Source organism: Hyla sarda, chromosome 1 (genome assembly GCF_029499605.1).
Source record: "Hyla sarda isolate aHylSar1 chromosome 1, aHylSar1.hap1, whole genome shotgun sequence".
In the NCBI taxonomy this organism is placed as follows: Eukaryota; Metazoa; Chordata; class Amphibia; order Anura; family Hylidae; genus Hyla; species Hyla sarda.
In genome coordinates, this window is record NC_079189.1 from 144,168,355 (window position 1) to 144,188,810 (window position 20,456).

Consider the following 20,456-nt stretch of genomic DNA (forward strand, 5'->3'; position numbering starts at 1 on the left):
CTTTTCACAGTATCTAGGCCCTTGAGACCTTAACAGGAACAAAATGGTCCACCACTTAGATGTCCATATGTGGTGTGGACTTATGAGGGGAGAACAATGCGCTCCTGTACACTTAAAACAGTATTTGTCTACAACACCAGCAGGTGTATACTTTTGGCTGGCCTTTCACAGTATCCAGGCCCTTAAGACTTTAACAGGAACAAAATGGTACACCACATAGATGTACGTATGCGGTATGCACTTATGAGGTGAGGACAATTCATTCCAGTAGGCTTAAAACAGTATTTGTCTACAACACCAGCAGGTGTGTTCTTTGGCTGCATGTGATTCAGGGTCATCCTGCCTACCTGCCTTCCCACCTTGCATTCCCGCCTTCCCAGAGTTCCTTGCTCCATGTTCTCACATGTGGATCCGCCTTTTTGATGCCCTGGAGCCTGGTCCGCACTAAATGGAGTTTAATGAAGCAATTTGTGCGATCGAATTGCAACGATATTCACATTCATTGCCAATCAAATTTTTCCTGAAATTCGTAACGAATTCTGATTTTTCAGATTCGATTAGCTCATTCCTACTGAAAACAACTGAACTGACTGTTTTACATAGCTAACGTAACTATTTTCAGCTTCCCAACCACCTTAGGTGCCACAAGCAAGCTAGAAGGAGTCAGAGGCCTTCAACCTTGAGACAGATGTTGGTCCCAGAAGTAGATATGACCACTATAAAATGATATATGATCTCTCTTTATGTCAGCAAATATTACTCTTTACATTTATGTCAATATCATCTAAAGGCATAACTGCTGTGTTATACACTTATAACTTGCTGTTATTATGACTAATATCTATTATCTTTAAAAATGTATTAAGAATTTTAAAAGTAAAAAATCTTTGTAAACTGACCTTGTGTAATGCAGGAGCCAAAACTGGTAACAGGAACCCATTGTAAATATAGTCTACAAGCTGAGCCCGTATCAGAGGATGAGCAACCTAAAAAGAGAAATTACAATGTCACTTTAGCCTGCTAAAAACAGATGTATGACCGATTGCTAAAAAAAAAAAAAAAAGGAAGGGCAGATAACATCTTAATATATGACCATTACAGCCAGAAAGATATCTGCTAGTGGCCATAATCCCATTCTAAATTAGTCTTTTGCTTTAGGTGCCCATAAACTATTAGATGATTGCATTTACTGTATGTTATTTTATTGAGTCTTGCTATAGGATTCCTGACACATAACAGTGCTTAATGACACCAGAATGGCTGTGCATACTTGCTAAAAGCTAGGGGAAATCATTGTAATTTATTGTGTTATTTACAGTTATTTAGACAACTTGTATCATACTGGGTGCAATGTCTGTATATTGTGAACACATCATTCTTCGTAACAGTCAATATTTATTTATAGGACTAGAACACACCGCCCTTGAGTTATCATGATCCTAATATTATGTGCTACAAATAGAAGCAATTTTTAAAGGATAATTATCTAGTGGAAAATATTGCAGTGTGGTCTTATACATCTAAAGCAGATTTATGGACATTTCTCTGCTGTCTAAATCCTCCTGATGAAAAAATAATAATAATAATAATAATAATATATATATATATATATATATATATATATATATATATATACACATATATATTAAATTTGAGTAGCCGTATTAGTCCAGTGATGCAAATTCTGTTAGTCCAATAAAAAAAGGTATTACAAGCTACTGCAACATTTTATGTGATATATATATATATATATATATATATATATATATATATATATATATATATATATATATATTAAATTCAATGGGGGAGATTAATCAAAACCTGTCCGGGGGAAAAGTTGTTGAGTTGCCCATAGCAACCAATCAGATCTCTACATTCTTTTTGAAAAAACTCTGAAAAATTTAAGAACCAATCTGATTGGTTGCTATGGGCAACTCAACAACTTTTCCTCTGAACAGGTTTTAATAATGCTCCCACACTGTGTGTGTATTTATGTGTGAATGTTCCAGTATCGCTTCCAAACTGCTAAAGATATTAACATGAAACTTGGTACAAACATAGGATAGGTAATTCAACCTTTACTCATCCCCAATTGTGAGGGTCAGGGTTTTTGTTTAAAGTCCCATGCAAATCTATGGGAAATATATGTTCCAGCATAACTTCCAAATGGCTGGAGATATTTCGATAATACTTGGTACACATATTGGGGGAGATTTATGAAAACCTGTGCAGAGGAAGAGTTGCCCAGTTGCCCATAGCAACCAATCAGATTCCTTCTTTCATTTTGCAGAGGCCTTGTTAAAAATGAAAGAAGCAATCTGATTGGTTGCTATGGGCAACTGGGCAACTCTTCCTTTGCACAGGTTTTGATAAATCTCCCCCATTACTTATATGTCAAGTCCCATGAAAGTATATGGGACTTCCGGTACCTTACTCCACAAGCCCTGCTCTGCATCTCCTGGTGAGTGCTTCAGTCCGGCATGCAAGCCACACCCTCCATGCATGCCACACCCCATCTCTCACAGACTCGCTCACCTTTTAAGTCACACTCCTTTTATTTTCTACCCTTTTTGTGCATCGGTCTGGCTTGCAAATCACGCCCACACCCACAAATCCACGTCCCCTTCTATTTTTGTCTTACAATATCTTCATCAAAACTCAGCCCCACCTGAGGACGGGATATGAGGACGAGATAAGAGGACGGGATAAAAGGTCTGCATATGAGGATGGGATATAAGGTCGGTATCTGAGGAATAGATATGAGGACGGGATATGAGGAAGGGATATGAGGTCTGGATATGAAGTCGGGATATGAGGATGGGTTTACAGGTCGGGATATGAGGACAATATATGAGAATGGGATATGAGCTTCCTCCTTTGTTGCTTTGCCTCCAACAAGGATTAGGAAAGAAAAACCAGGCAACGCCTGGTACTCAGCTAGTATATCGATAAAATGGTAACTGTTCCAGTGTTATCAGAGTCCATTTCCAATATGTAGCATCTCTATATATGTGTGTATAATGGTTTATTAGAAATGAGCAAGACGCCTTTGTAAGTGTGACCACCACAGAGCATCTGTCACTCTTTTTAACCCTATAAAACTGTCCACATAGTATAACAGAGGTTAATGTCCCCATGCTAATCATACCTTTCTTATGTAATTGGGTGGCTTTATTCTGTTAAAAAAATTATTTTTTACAGCGTCCCACAGTGTCAATGAAGTATGGCCATGGGTCTACTGTGACCCTGGGTTGCAAAATCTTTCTTTTCTTAAAGGGGTACTGCGGCGCTAAGAAATCTTATCCCCTATCCAAAGGATAGGGGATAAGATGCCTGATGGCGGGGGTCCCGCTGCTGGGGACCCCTGTGATCTTGCACGCAGCACCCCTGTTATAATCAGTCCCCAGAGCATGTTCCCTCCGGGTCTGATTACTGGCAATCATGGGGGCCAGAGCATTGTGACGTCACGGCCCCGCCCCTGTGTGACATCACGCTCCGCCCCTCAATGCAAGCCTAAGGGAGGGGGCGTGACAGCTGTCATGCCCCCTCCCATAGGCTTGCATTGAGGGGGGCGGAGTGCTCTGGCCCATGATCGCCAGTAATCAGACCCAGAGCGAACATGCTCCGGGAACTGATTATAACGGGGTGCTGCATGCAAGATCACGGGGTCCCCAGCGGGGGATAAGATGTCTTAGTGCCAGAGTACCCCTTTAAGTCACTGCCGCTCACCTGCAGATGGCAGCCCTTTGTGGATTGCCCGCACATGTCTGGCCAATGGGGATTACTGTGTATGCAGTGTGTCTGGCAATCCCCTATTGGAGGTGCATGCACAGGCAATTCACACAGGGCCAGTATCGGCAGGCATGCCCTGTGTGTCAAATGGCAAAGTGTCTATGATGTGAGAAGCTTTGCGGCCCAAGGGCACAGCACAACGCTGATTATGCCTCTCTGACACTAAGAGATGCTGGGGAAAAAAAGTTTGTTTTTATTTACAAAATAAATTCACCAAATTACATAACAAAAGGTATGATTAGCATGGGAACATTAACTCCTGCTATACTGTGTGGGCAGTATTATAGAGTTAAGTAAAGTAACAGATGCACTTTAATGTGTGTTGAATTGTTTAAATATTGTCTATGATTACTGCCTACTTGGGCCCAAACATGTCAGGTATCTTTCCATACTGGATGTACATAATGTAACTTGGGGAATCAGTTCAAGCAGCAAAGAGCTGCGAAAAGGACGTAGTTCAATTTCTGTCTGCTCTCTCCATGTATGGTCTGTAAGTACAATAAATAAGGATGATGTGTTTTGTATCCAATATGAGAGTGCCAATCGACCTTTATTTTCTTTCTTCATTTACTTTCTGAGCACCCCAGATTATTGGATATACAGTCATGGCCGTAAATGTTGGTACCCCTGAATTTTTTCTAGAAAAAGAAGTATTTCTCACAAAAAAAGATTGCAGTAACACATATTTTGCTATACACATGTTTATTCCCTTTGTTGCAGTAACACATATTTTGCTATACACATGTTTATTCCCTTTGTTTGTATTGGAACTAAACAAAAAAAAGGCAGGAAAAAAAGCAAATTGGACATAATGTCACACCAAACTTCAGAAATGCGCTGGAAAAAATTATTGGCACCCATTCAAAATTGTGGAAAACATAACATTGTTTCAAGCATGTGATGCTCCTTTAAACTCACCTGGGGCAAGTAACAGGTGTGGGCAATATAAAAATCACACCTGAAAGCAGATAAAAAGGAGAGAAGTTTACTTAGTCTTTGCATTGTGTGTCTGTGTGTGCCACACTAAGCATGGACAACAGAAAGAGGAGAAGAGAACTGACTGAGGACTTGAGAACCAAAATTGTGAAAAAATATCAACAATCTCAAGGTTACAAGTCCATCTCCAGGGATCTAGATTTGCCTTTGTCCACAGTGCACAACATTATCAAGAAGTTTGCAACCCATGGCACTGTAGCTAATCTCCCTGGGCATCGACAGAAGAGAAAAATTGATGAAAGGTGTCAACACAGGATAGTCCAGATAGGAAATAAGCAGCCCCAAACAGGTTCCAAAGAGATTCAAGCTGTCCTGCAGGCTCAGTGAGCATCAGTGTCAGCACGAACTATCCGTCAACGTTTAAATGAAACAAAACGCTATGGCAGGAGACACAGGAGGACCCCACTGCTGACACAGAGACATAAAGCAAGACTATATTTTGCCAAAATAAACTTGAGTAAGCCAAAATCCTTCTGGGAAAACATCATGTGGACAGATGAGACAAAGATAGAGCTTTTTGGTAAAGCACATCATTCTACTGTTTGCCGAAAACGGAATGAGGCCTACAAAGAAAAGAACACAGTACCTACAGTGAAATATGGTGGAGGTTCAATGACGTTTTGGGGTTGTTTTGCTGCCTCTGGCACTGGGTGCCTTCAACGTGTGCAAGGCATCATGAAATCCGAGGATTACCAACAGATTTTGGGTCGCACTGTAAAGCCCAGTGACAGAAAGCTGGGTTTGCGTCCGAGATTTTGGATCTTCCAGCAGGACAATGACCCCAAACATAGGTCAAAAAGCACCCAGAAATGGATGGCAACAAAGTGCTGGAGAGTACTGAAGTGGCCAGCAATGAGTCCATATCTAAATTCCATTGAACACCTGTGGAGAGATCTTAAAATTGCTTTTGGGAAAAGGTGCCCTTCCAATAAGAGAGACCTGAAGCAGTTTGCAAAGGAAGAGTGGTCTAACATTCCGTTTGAGAGGTGTAAGAAGCTTATTGATGGTTATAGGAAGCGACTAATTTCAGTTATTTTTTCCAAAGGGTGTGCCACCAGATATTAAGTTCAGGGTGCCAATAATTTTGTCCAGCCCATTTTGGAGTTTGGTGTGACATTATGTCCAATTTGCTTTTTTTCCTCCCTTTTTTGGTTTAGTTCCAATACACACAGGGAATAAACATGTGAATAGCAAAACATGTGTTACTGCAATCCTTTTCTGTGAGAAATACTTCAGTTTTTGAAAAATTTCAGGGGTGCCAACAGTTATGGCCATGACTGTATAAGTGTCTGAGGTCTCATGGCTATATGGTGTATAATGGCTTTGATCAATGAATTAGTGCTGACTCCGGATCTTTTTTTTGTTTACATACAGTGGGGATCAAAAGTTTGGGCACCCCAGGTAAAATGTTTTATTAATGTGCATAAAGAAGCCAAGGAAAGATGGAAACATCTCCAAAAGGCATCAAATTACAGGTTAGACATTCTTATAATATGTCAACAAAAGTTAGATTTTATTTCCATCATTTACACTTTCAAAATAACAGAAAACAAAAAAATGGCGTCTGCAAAAGTTTGGGCACCCTGCAGAGCTAATATCTTGTACTGCCCCCTTTGGCGAGTATCACAGCTTGTAAACGCTTTTTGTAGCCAGCCAAGAGTCTTTCAATTCTTGTTTGAGGTATCTTTGCCCTTTCTTCCTTACAAAAGTCTTCCAGTTCTTTGAGATTTCTGGGCTGTCTGTCACGCACTGCTCTTTTAAGGTCTATCCATAGATTTTCAATTATGTTGAGGTCAGGAGATTGTGAAGGCCATGGCAAAACCTTCAGTTTACGCCTCTTGATGTAATCCCCCGTGGATTTCGAGGTGTGTTTAGGATCATTATCCATTTGTAGAAGCCATCCTCTCTTTAATTTCAGCTTTTTCACAGATGGCATCAAGTTAGCATCCAAAATTTGCAGAAATGTTATTGAATCCATTTTTCCTTCTACTCGTGAGATGTTCCCTGTGCCACTGGCTGCAATACAACCCCAAAGCATGATTGATTCACCCCCATGCTTAACAGTTGGACAGAGTCTATTTTCATTAAATTCTGTTCCCCTTCTTCTCCAAACGTACCTTTGCTCATTCTGGCCAAAAAGTTAAATTTTAACCTCATCGGTCCACAGAACTTGTTTCCAAAATGTATCAGGCTTGTCTATATGTTCATTTGCAAAGTTCAAACGCTGATTTTTGTGGTGAGGACGTAGAAGAGGTTTTCTTCTGATGACTCTTCCATGAAGACCATATTTGTACAAGTATCTCTTTATAGTGGAATAGTGTACCACAACTCCAGTGTCTGCCAGATCTTTCTGGAGGGATTGTGCAGTCAAACGTGGGTTTTGAATTGTTTTTATCACAATCCTGCGAGCTGTTCTGTCTGATATTTTTCTTGGTCTTCCAGATCTTGCTTTAACTTCCACTGTCCCTGATGACTGCCATTTCTTAATTACATTCCGAACAGAGGATATTGACATCTGAAAACGTTTTGCTATCTTCTTATAGCCTTCTCCAGCTTTGTGAGTGTCAACTATTTTCAGTTTCAGATTTCTAGACAACTGCTTAGAAGAACCCATGGTGCTGATTGTTGGGGCAAGGTCAGATGAGTCTGGGAATTTAAAACTTTTGAGATTGACATCACCTGGTCTTCCCAGATGATGATTGAGAACAATCCATGACACTGGCAGGTCTCAGCTTTGCAAAGGGGGCAGTGCATGCTATGAATTCTGCAGGGTGCCCAAACTTTTGCAGGAGCCATTTTTTGTTTTCTGTTATTTTGAAAGTGTAAATGATGGAAATAAAATCTAACTTTTGTTGACATATTATAAGAATGTCTAATCTGTAATTTGATGCCTTTTGGAGATTTTTCCATCTTTCCTTGGCTTCTTTATGCACATTAATACAAATTTTTACTTGGGGTGCCCAAACTTTTGATCCCCACTGTAACTTAATAAAAAAAAAGCCGGGCTTTTAACTTAAACAGCTGAGCTCAGTCTTCATTGGTTTATTTCTTTGTGACTGCAGGAAGTCTCCCTACCCCATTAGTTTATGGGATTTAAGTTTGGCATGTGAGATGGCTTTCCACACCATCTGTGTGTTTAACTTTATTTTTATACTGCATCTTGCTGCTTATGAGTATGTTCGCATGTACTATATAAAGGTGCCAATTTTATTCTGCAGATTTTTTCATTGAGTTACCAGCATATAATTTGCAGTGTTAAATCTGGAGCATAAAATCCACATCTTATACAGTATATGTGAACATACTCTTTGGGGTTGGCCAGTTTAGAAAAACCATTTTCATAAATTCTATTAAGTAATTCAAAGTTAATGGATGGGAGTTTTGTGCTCAGGATCCTCATCTCTAGAGTGGAAAGTGGTTACAAAGAGTATCTCTCACTCTGGGGGATCTGTCCTGTAGTGCAGCATATAGAACAGTACAGCATTTAATGGAAACTGAATACATACTGGCATTATTCCTCACATACAACAAGAGATGTCTGGAGGTCCCAAAAAGCTAATTTTAATTGATTCTTCTAAAGAGTAGGGATAATCCATGGTGAACAACCCCTTGACAATGGAATGTAACGGTAAATATGCTCCCAGACATGTGGACATGGAACTGGGGTAATTTGTCATCTTCTGTATTGCTAAGTATACACATACTATACTATAGAGTATACCCGATACCTATTCTGAACCAGCAATTATCAGTGTCCCCCTGTCCAAAAAGACCATAAAAACTCAAAGTAAGTCTATTTAAAAAAAAATAAATAAATCCAAACAAAATTAATAGAAAATTTTAAAAAATTAACAGTGTATTGCAAATCATCCGCATCTTCATGGTGTTACATCTTGAGGGTGTACACTTTTGTGAAAGTATAACCTTATGTTGCTTTTATTATCTAATGTTTACTGTTCATTGCTGAGGTTGTCAATTAAAGTACTGCAGAAGAATAAAGAGCAGATGTGATATATGGTGGCAATTTAGACATAATAAACTTCAGGTGAAGCCTTTGGAAATGTAATTTCAGTCCTAGAGCATTAATATGTCATCAACCTTCAAATGTTCTTTTGAATCTAAAGGAGACTTGTCTGGCAGTAAAAATAATAGTCACAGCATTTTTATTCAAACATGTCTCATATAGACAAAACTTACCACTAAATATCTTAAGAATTATCAGAATCTAACATCTCCTACAGGTTAATCAATTAAAAGACGAAGATAGTAGGCCTAAAAACAATGTCAGAAGCCTGCAGAACTAAAGACATTGGGACTATTGGGTCCCAAGCTCCTTCATAAATATATAAAGCATACAAAATTCTATATAAAACCAAGAAATACATATTAAAAAAAAATGCTGAAAGTAATTTATTATTTTAATGGCAAAATTATCAACTGACCTGTATTACCGCATTGCAGAATTCAAGAGAATTTATAAACTGTATAAGTGAGGGGACCTGGAGCCAATCTTCTTTAACAAGACAATGCCATTCCTCCCCTTTATCTTCTAGCTTTGTTGGTAATGATGAATAGAGACCACTCAATCCTGTCGCTAGTACCTGTAAATAGCCCAAAACATCACTTTAAAGACATGGTCACATCTACAATGTTATAACATATTATGAAAATTGTTATTAAGATATCTAAAGAGTGACATAAAATGTGACACACTGATCATCTTGAAAATGCTACCTAGGATGTGGTACATACACTTAAATTAATATTCAAAAGGGGTAAAGGAATTTTTACAGTATTAGGTTGAAACAAAAAAAAAAGGTTTTAGAAAAAATAATGTTGGAACTGCAAGAATAAGACTGTTCTGACACAGAAAACAGGATACTATTGCTTTTGGTGGTTTAGGGATTTTTTTCTACCTTTTTTATCTGCATATTAAATCTATGAGACATTCATCACATTATTAACATATATTTATAACATTTGGCTGTTGAGTCCCTAGGTACTAAAAGATTATGTTCATATTATTTATTTAAATAGACAGCCACTCCTGTTTTAGTCATTACAATCATAGATTCTGGAAGACCCATAATAAATCCCATGTCACCCACTTTGCTAATAATACATTGTCCGCAGTTTGCCAATATTACATTATATGTTGCCTATAGAAGCCCGTGAACTATGATCCTCTCTCTCCATGTGCCCCATAATTTTGTCAGTCTTCTGTGATTAGATTTACAAAACAAGCAACTTAAAGTGCATCTAGTGCAGTACAAAAGAGGAAGAGGTCGGAAAATGGACTTACAATGAGTATGTGCATAAGTGTACATTAACTTCCCTATGTTTGCCATTCTCAACATCTGAGATTCTAAAGCCTCCAAAATTTATCTTCGTTTTTGCTTATTACAAGAACAACATAAACTATTCTCCGACCCCCAATGGCAATACAAAACAAATCTGCCGACATACAAAGGAATCAATCACAGGTATATGTGCTTATTGAACATTTCATTTCAAAATCCATGAATATTAAAGGGGTCCTCCAAAGGATAGGGGATAAGATGCCTGATCGCGGGGGTCCCGCCGCTGGGACCCCCGCAATCTTTCATGCAGCACTCCGCTATCATCAGCCTCCATGCCCCCTCCCATACGCTCGCCTCCATGCCCCCTCCCATAGGCTTGCATTGAGGGGGCGGAGAATGACGTCACAAGGGAGTGGAGCTGTGACATCACGATACTCCGGCCCTGTGATCGTGAGTCATCAGACCCGGGGTGATGTTCGCTCCAGAGGTTGATGATAGTGGGGTGCTGCATGAAAGATTGCAGGAGTCCCCAGCGGCGGGACCCCCACGATCAGGAATCTTATCCCCTATCCTTTGGATAGGGGATAAGTTGTTGTTAGGATTCGGCAGGCTGGAGGTGGATCCTCTGTGTCAGAGAGGGATTGGCGTGGACCGTACCGGTGGACCGGTTCTAAGTTGCTACTGGTATTCACCAGAGCCCGCCGCAAAGCGGGATGGTCTTGCTGCGGTGGTAGCAACCAGGTCGTATCCACCGGTAACGGCTCAACCTCTCTGACTGCTGAGACAGGCGCGGTACAAAAGGACAAGGCAAGAGCAAGGTCGGACGTAGCAGAAGGTCAGGGCAGGCAGCAAGGATCGTAGTCAGGGGCAACAGCAGAAGGTCTGGAACACAGGCTTGGGACATACACAAAACGCTTTCTCTGGCACAAGGCAACAAGATCCGGCAAGGAAGGAAAGGGGAAGTGAGGTTATATAGACAGGTGCACAGGTGGACGCTAATCAGACTGATTGGGCCAGGCACCAATCATTGGTGCACTGGCCCTTTAAATCTTAGAGAGCTGGCGCGCGCGCACCCTAAGGAGCGGAGCCGCGCACGCCAGGACGTGACAACCGGGGACCGGGATAGGTGAGTGACTTGGGATGCGATTCGCGAGCGGGAGCATCCCGCTATGCGAATCGCATCCCCGCCGGCAGTGTCAGTGCAGCGCTCCCGGTCAGCGGGTCTTACCGGGGCGCTGCAGAGAGAGGAACGCCGCGAGCGCTCCGGGGAGGAGCAGGGACCCGGAGCGCTCGGCGTAACAGTTGTCTTACCACCAGAGTAACCCTTCAAAGGTAACCTGTCCCCAACATTCACCCTATAGAGCTGGTTGCAACACGTTATATAAGTTAAATAAGCTCTCATCATATCCTGATGTCCACAGAGAGCATCTGCTATAGTGAAGAAAATTTGTTTTAAAAATGTTCGGCACCATATGATAATATGGTGCAAGTAGTCATCGGGCGTGCGGCATATTGTAGTTGTTACGGCACTCCAGGTTGTAATCCCGCCTACTCATGTGTGATTACCAGTCCAAGCATGACCAACGTCATCACTATGCTCCCTCTCCAAGTCTCACACTAGCCAAGATACTGCTTCATGCCTAGGGATATCACTGCTTCTGGGCCATTGGCTCCTCGCTCTATCAATCCCTCTTGTGGATGTCCCCATTATGCAGGTAGCCATAAGAGGCTCAAGCACCCTTCCTCTGCATTCTGTGCTGCTGTGCATTAGTGACATCATCATGCTCCAGAGTACAGGCCGGAGGAGAAAACAGTGAAACCACATAGCGGACTATGCGGGAGCCAGGTGAGTAGCTTTGTTTTTTTTTAGTTCTATTTTTTTTTTTACTATCGTAAAGAGGGGCTGCCACAACTACTAATATCACTACTTAAAGGGGACTGCTATTGCTATTACTACCACCTAAAGGGGACTTCTATTGCTGCTACTGCTACCACTACCAAAAGGGGGCTGCTATTATTACTACTACTACCACTTAAAGAGGACTGCTGCTATTACTATCTAAAGGGGGCTGACCAAGCTTATTAGAAATGTGATTTATTGTGAATTATTATATACAAAAATTAATATTGGCTTTAATGAAATATGTAGATCTCTGTGAGGAAGCTCAGATTGCAATATCTAGCTTTAGTAATAATGTCACTTTGTTAAGAACTTGAAACCCAAATAATATTTACTTAAAATAATCCACATTCCACATATATTGGCACAAATGTCAACAATATCACTATGCAAAATCAACCTTTTATCTAGAGTCCTCTATATTCCAGGAACATCAGGCTTCATCTTAAGACAGATTGCAGCTTTAAGTATAAAATGGTATAGAACTTTCCATTATTGTCTGGCACAACAAATTCATTTTTCAGGGTTGCAGACAAGGCATTTCCCTTATAAGCAGCCAATGATCCAGTGCCAAGGACAAAAATTGCCAGTAACTTATGCAAGAAAATTGCAAGCAATATAATAAAATGCTGGGATGGTTAACTTCTATGTAAGTAATTACATAGAGCGGCAATGAAAATGTAGATATCAGTTTGAAGTATTAGCTTATTTAATATTAATCTGAAACCATAAAGACTCTTTGCTGATTTGCAGTTTGATGTACCTAACGTTATAGGTATATTTAATCATAATAAAGGTCACTATTCATATTTTCGTAATTAATACTTCCGAAATTTAAGTGTAGCTCTTTCATCTATATAGACAGGTGCACAACCCAGCATAAAAAGGAAATAAAAATAAGAGTTCTGTCCAATGTACTTCAATTGAGAAGAAATAATCTGACTTTGATTACCGATAACATAAGACACATAATGGTTCATACTGTGAAGCCAGCTTGTTTTCATTAACATAGAAAGTAGGATCGCTTCTTTAATTGACCCGCCTCTAATGCTTACATGGTAGGATTACAAAAGTAATATACATAATAACAATATTGCAAATTATACAGACTTAACTGCCAAAATAATGGGATTGTAGCCCAGAGAGGGAAATATATTTATCACACTTTTAACCATGTCTTCAGAGTATGCAAGTATGAGTTATTATCATGATGTCTCCTAGTTATTGGCACATTCTAAAACCTTGTTAAAACATCTATACCAATAACAAACTATTATTAAATGGTGACTGTCACCATAAGGAATTCACAGCAATGTGTCAACTTGATGATTTCACTTGTCAGTCATGGCCTCTGTTCCTACAAAACATAGTACATTGTTTTTTCACAAAAAAAAAAAAAAAAGAACTTAGAAAAAGCATAAAGTTTAGTGATCCAAAAGACAGGGGATAAGATGTATGATCGCAGGGGTTCCGCTGCTGGGCTGGGCCGGGCGCTGCCTACGAGATGTGAAGTCACGGCCACACCTTCTTGTGATGTCATGTCACGCCCCCTCCATTTATGTATATGGGAGGGGGTGTGGGAGCCATCACGTCTCCTCCCATAGACATAAATGGAGGGGGCATGGTGTGATGTCACGAGGGGGAGTGGCTGTGACATCACTTCTCGGACACAGTGCCCGGCACAGAATGCTGGGGGCTTCCCAATCATACATCTTATCCCCTGTCCTTTGGATAGGGGATAAGATGTATAAAGCCAGAATACCCCCTTTAAGGTGGGGCCTAGTTGAGATTAAGGTTGGTCTGTTAAATCTAAGTAGAAGGCATTAAAAAGGCACACTGAACATTTCCAGTCATTTACAATACCATAATCAAACCCCCCCACAATAAAGCTTATCACAAATATTATACAGTGCCTTGAAAAAAGTATTCACCCCCCCCCCCTTGACTTTTTCTGTATTTTGGTGCCTCACAACCTGGAATTAACATGGATTTTTGAGGATTTAGATAATTTAATTTATAGAACATACCCACAACTTTGAAGATGTGTTTTTATTTATTGTGAAGCAAACAACAAATAGGACAAAATAGCAGAAAAAGTCAATGGGGGACATTTATCAATGCATTTAGTAGTTTTTTTTTGCTTAAAATTGTCGCAAAAAAGTCGCACGTGCGACTACGCTCTTTTTTCTGTGACTTTTTGCATGTTCAGTGTCCTAAGTGAAAAATAAAAATCTTGCTTACCAAAGCAAAAAGTGATTTTTGACTTGCAGTGGTCAGAGATTTATCGCATGAAAAAACCTACTAAATTTACTCCAGCTCAGACATGGAGCAGAAAAAGCCACTACCAAAGCAAAAAAAGAAAAATTGCTCAAGTAAAAGAAATTTATCAACAGGCTGAAAGCAGTTGATAAATAAGTCGCACATAAGCAAAAAAAAAATAACTAAAAAAAGGAATACATAAGCAAACATTGATAAATGTCCCCCTATGTGCATAACTATGCACCCCCCTAAAGTAAATACTTTGTAGAGCCACCTTTTGCAGCAATCACATTTCCAACTCACTTTGGATAAGTCTCTATGAGCTTGCCACTTCTTACCACTGGGATTTTTGCCCATTTCTCCTTGCAAAACTGCTCCAGCTCCTTCAAGTTGGACGGTTTGCGCTTGTGAACAGCAATCTATAAGTCCAACCACAGATTTTAATTGGATTGAGATCTGGGTTTCGACTAGGCCATTCCAACACATTTACATGTTTCCTCTTAAACACTCAAGTGTTGCTTTAGCTGCGTGTTTGGGGTCATTGTCCTACCGGAAGGTGAACCTCCATCCTAGCCTCAAATCATGCACAGAGTTTTTAGCTGTATTTAGCACCATCCATCTTTCCCTCAACTCTGACCAGTTTCCTAGTGGTGTTCTTTGGGTGATGTGATGTGTTGAGTTTGTGCCAGACATAGCATGATACCAGAGCACCTTCCCCCATACATTTTAGGAGTCTCCAACATGCCTTTTCACAAACTCACAACGTGCCTTTTTGTTTTTTGCTGAAAGTAATGGCTTTCTTCTGGCCACTCTGCCATAAAGCCCAACTCTACGGAGTGTACAGCTTATTGTCGTCCTATGTACAGATACTCCAGTCTCTGCTGTGGAACTCTACAGCTTCTCCAGGATTATCTTAGGTCTCTGTGCTGCCTCTCTGATTAATGCTCTCCGTGCCCGGTCCATGAGTTTTGTGGGCGGCCGTCTCTTGGCAGGTTTGCAGTTTTGCCATGTTCTTTCCATTTGGCTATGATAGATTTGATGGTACTCCAGGGGATGATCAAAGTTTTGGATATTTTTTTATAACCTAATCCAGGCTTGTACTTCTCAACAACATTGTCCCTTACTTGTTTGGAGAGTTCCTTGGTCTTCATGACAGTGTCTGGTTACTGATGCCTCTTGCTTAGGTGTTGCAGTTTCTGGGGCCTTTCAAAAAAGGTGTTTATATGTAATGACAGATCATGTGACACGTATATTGCACACAGGTGGACATCATTTCACTAATTATGTGACTTTTGAAGGTAATTGGTTGCACCAGAGCTTTTTATGGGCTTCTTAACCCCTTAAGGACTCAGCCCATTTGGACCTTAAGGACTCAGACAATTTTATTTTTACGCTTTTGTTTTTTCCTCCTCCCCTTCAAAAAATCATAACTCTTTTATATTTTCATCCACAGACTAGTATGAGGGCTTGTTTTTTGCGCGACCAGTTGTCCGTTGTAATGCCATCATTCACTTTACCATAGAATGTATGGCGCAACCAAAAAAATACTATTTGTGTGGGGAAATTAAAAAGAAAACCGCAATTTTGAAAATTTTGGAAGGTTTTGTTTTCACGCCATACAATTTATGGTAAAAATGATATGTGTTTTTTATTCTCTGGGTCAATACGATTAAAATGATACCCATGATTATACACTTTTCTATTACTGTTGCGCTTAAAAAATTTGCAAACTTTTTAACCAAATGAGTACGTTTAAAATCCCCCTGTTTTGAAGACCAATAACTTTTTCATTTTTCCATATAAGTGGTGGTATGAGGGCTCATTTTTTGCGCCGTGATCTGTACTTTTTTTTAATACCATATTTGCTTATACAAAACTTTTATTACATTTTTATAAATTTTTTGGGGAATAAAATGTTATAAAAAAAAGCAGCTATTTTGAACTTTTTTTTTTTACGTTCACGCCGTTCACCGTACAGGATCATTTAAATTTTATTTTAATAGTTTGGATATTTATGCATGCGGCGATACCAAATATGTATATGAAATAATTTTTTTTACACTTTTTGGGGGTAAAAAACTATTTACGTTTTTATTGGGGGAGGGTTTTTTTCACATTTTTTTACTTCACTATTCGCTTGCTAATCCTGTTCAGTGCTATGTATAGGACATAGCACTGATCAGGGTTATCGGTCATCTTCGGCTCTGGTCTGCGGGAAGGCAGATCAGAGCAGAAGACTCCCGGAAGACAGCGGAGGCAGGTGAAGGGACCTCCGTCTGCCGTTAAGTGACCGCGATGCTGCAGATGCTGTGATCTGTATTGATCACGACATCTGAGGGGTTAATGGCGGACATCCGCAGGAACGCGGGTGTCCGCCATTACCGGCGGGTCCCTGGCTGCGATCCACAGCCAGGACCTGCCGCGCATGATGCCGGTATCGCTCCGAAGCCCGCGGTTATGCTCAGGACGTAAATGTACGTTCTGGTGCATTAAGTACCACATCACCAGGACGTACATTTACAAAGGGTTAACAAAGGGGTTGAATACCTACGCACATGCTAATTTTATGTTTTCTATTTCTAAACAATAGTTTTATTTATATATTTTTCTCATTTCACTTCACCAGCTTAGTCTATTGTGTTCTGATCCATCACATAAAATTCAGATTAACAAAACATTGAACTTAAGGCTGTAATGTAACAAAATATGAAAAAGTCAAGGGGGGTGAATACTTTTGCAAGGCACTGTAAATATACAGCCACTGAATAAAAGATACCACCATATAGTGCTCATAAAACACTGCCATCCAGGCCCTAAATAATATAGCTAAAAAGCATTGCAGTACGGCAAAATAATATCATCTTAATTAAGGGGTGTTCAATGAATTTTGTAAAGGCATACAGGTAGTTGGGACCTGCCAGGTAATTGGGACCCTATGGACATTTGTTGTATAGTGTTGCTCGTGAATATTCGCAATGCGAATTTTATTCACGAATATCGCATATTCGCGAATATTCGCGAATATAGCACTAAATATTCGTAATTACAATTTTTTTTTTATTTTTTTCACAGTACACAGTTTTTTCACAGTGATCATCCCTCTCTGCTTCCAGCTTGTGTGGTCTAAGGAAGGCTCTAATACTACTGTGTGAGACTGGCTTGCGCATTTTCGCATATGGGAAAATTTGCATATGCAACTTTTCGCATATGCGAATTTTTCTTATGCTAATTTTAGCATATGCAAATTTTCGCATATGCACATTTTCGCATATGCGAAAATATAACGTGAATATTATGAATTTGCGAATTTAGCGAATACATGACGAATATTCGTCCATATATTCGCGAAATATCGCAAATTTGAATATGGCCTATGCTGCTCAACACTATTGTTATATGCCAGACATACATTGCAGTGTCAAAAGACCCTCAGATGCATGCTTGTGTTATCACTGAGCATTATATCTGTAGAAGACAAACAATTCATAGTTACTGTAGGCTGAAGGGCCTACCTACTGCCTGGTGCTGTTGTGCTATTAAAGGATCCTTTGCACTTTAGTCTGTTAAAAGGAGTCGGGGGGGGGGGGGGGGGGGCATTAATCTGGCCATTTATGTTATATACTGTATGAGTTAGCCAAATATGTTGATTTTGGTAGGACTAGCCGACCATCTAATGTTTATGGCAGTATCCTGACTCTACCTGGATGGTAGATGTCAGGGCCTGTTGGATTACTCTCCCTATTTAGAACACATGCGTGCTTGGAAGAGAGTGCACGTGTATGGAGGTATCAGGAGAGGCAGCTGAACAAATGGTCAGCCAACAGCTATCTTATGTGGACAGCTTCAGGATCCCAAGTCCCTCTGTCCATGACTCTAAACTTGGATGAAGTAGAAGTAATTACATTACAGTTGGTGTGTGAGAATGGTAAACAGACAGGTAAATAGAGGACAACCTGCAACACAAAGGTCATCTGCAAAATACAGATAATTCATAGGTCTATATCAGTTTTACTGACTACAAGACAACATGTGATCTTTATGTATTTTCGTGAGCTGAATCCAAAAATAACATCCGTTTCCTTCAGCCACGTCTGTTTACTAATAAACTGTTACAGTAACAATGCAACATTATATATATCGTTTTGTGAAAAAGTGTGTCGGGTAAGGGTAATGTGCAATTAACCTTTTTGTGATGCTAGGGCGTCTCCTGGGAGAGGCACAGGGCAATATGTACTCCGACGCAAGGTTATGGAGAAACTGACTTTACTGAGGCAGGATAGATGGTAAAATCTGTTACAGCTCAGATTGGTATAAAAAGAGGTGCAGGGTGAACCATGGAAGCTTATTGGCTTTCTGGGACTTATAGCTGATTGTGCTGTGTATGACTGATTTGCTGTACGGCAACCCACTACAGTGACTGTATGACTAACTTGACTTGACTAACTTGAATGACTTGACTTGAACTGAATAGGATCCCCAAGACTTTAGTGCATACCGCAAGGCTTTGACTTCCACCTGGGTACTGGGGTTATCCTTTAGCAGATGTGTGGTGTCAGGATTAGGCATGAGCCCTCCTCAGAACTCCACACTCTCTCCTCAGACTTCCTCTAGGCTGTACCAAATTCCCTGCTCTTTCACACGAGAAGTTGAAAGCTGGCATATTTGATGGCCCGCAAAGACAGAGAATTCCTTAATACAATGAAAACCATAGAAACGGATGCTTGGTCTGCTTTTTCTGACGTGGTCGCAGATTTCCTTGGCATGTTTAGGGCCAAAAATTATAACCTTATAGGTCAAAATTTGTTGATTGCTTTTCAAAGATTGGGAGCAAACATGAATGTCAAATTGCATTTCCTTCATAGCCACTTGAACTACTTCCCCTCAAATCTTGAGTGAAGAACAAGGAGAATGCTTTCACCAAGACATCAAAACCAAGGAACATAGATATCAAGGCAGATGAACACAAACATGATGGCAGACTACTGCTGGTGTTTACAGTTGTGATAACCCAGGACATAACTATTCCAGAGCATCCAAAAAGAGAACATTTCTCCCTAACAATTAAAATGGACAAAACTATTGTCTTGTTTAAAGAAAAACTATTTTCATTATTTGCTGTAAACAAATATATTACATGCCATCGCTTCAGCAGAACGTCTTATTATCCCTGATTTTGGACTTTATAACCTCTAATCATATAGGGGGAGATTTATCAAAACCTGTGGAGAGGCAAAGTTGCCCAGTTGCCCATAGCAACCAATCAGATCGCTTCTTACATTCTTAACAAGGCCTATGAAAAATGAAAGAAGCGATCTGATTGGTTGCTATGGGCAACTGGGCAACTTTGCCTCTCCACAGGTTTTGATAAATCTCCCTCATAGTTGTTATTTGTGAAAAAATGTGACTTATTGCATATTTTTGGAGTTCATATCTGGAATCAGCACCTTTCATATGGGTAGAATCAGCAAAAATACTTCAGCATTTAGGTCAGCAGGTCAGCAGAATTTTTTTTTTTTAAATGTAGACCTGTGTTATGAATTTGGAAGCAGTAAAACAATAGATCTTGTCCTTACTGCTTCCCCTACTTGTTTGGAATCCCAACTGTTCACTCTGAATTTCTACTATACATCATATGAATCTAAGTGTATGTTACACTCCGGAGTAAACATTGTTTTCCCTCCTGGCGTAAGCATGTTGAGGGTTACAGTTGCTCTGCTCCCCCTTCTTACTGGGCAGCTCCATTTCCTCCATACAACACTAGATCTGTTCCTACATTGAGCCCTAACTAAATTCTGCTCTTAAAGGGGTACTCCGGCCTTGAGACATCTTATCCCCTATCCAAAGGATAGGGGATAAGATGTCTCACCACAGGGGTCCTGCCGCTGGTGACCTCTGCAATCTTGTATTCGCCACCCACCTGTTTGATCTGCACGCCATGGTGCCAGCTCGCAAGAACCCAGGTGGCGACCACGGGGCCGGATTTTACAAAAGTATCGTGATGTCACGACTCCACCCCTGTGTGATGTCACTGCCCGCCCCTGCTATGCAAGTCTATGGGAGGGGGCGTGATGGCTGCCACGCCCCCTCCCATAGACTTGCATATCGGGGGTGGGGGGTGACATCACATGGGGCGGAGAAGTGATGTCACGATACTTTTGTAAACCAAAAGTAACTTTCCGAATATAATTCTATGAGAAGCTCAGTGA

The 20,456-nt window shown here is 40.3% G+C and overlaps 1 protein-coding gene across 3 annotated transcripts in view; it reads right to left on the minus strand.

The window, feature by feature from the left end:
* Positions 1-20,456, minus strand: part of FHIP1A (FHF complex subunit HOOK interacting protein 1A) — a 260,100-nt gene that overhangs the window by 81,823 nt on the left and 157,821 nt on the right. For all 3 annotated transcript variants that reach the window (XM_056562809.1, XM_056562813.1, XM_056562814.1), the window contains 2 exons: positions 9,234-9,392; positions 900-986 (listed from right to left, as the gene is read on the minus strand). In XM_056562809.1, the coding sequence (XP_056418784.1) occupies positions 900-986; positions 9,234-9,392 (246 nt within the window). The remainder of the gene's footprint in view (positions 1-899; positions 987-9,233; positions 9,393-20,456) is intronic.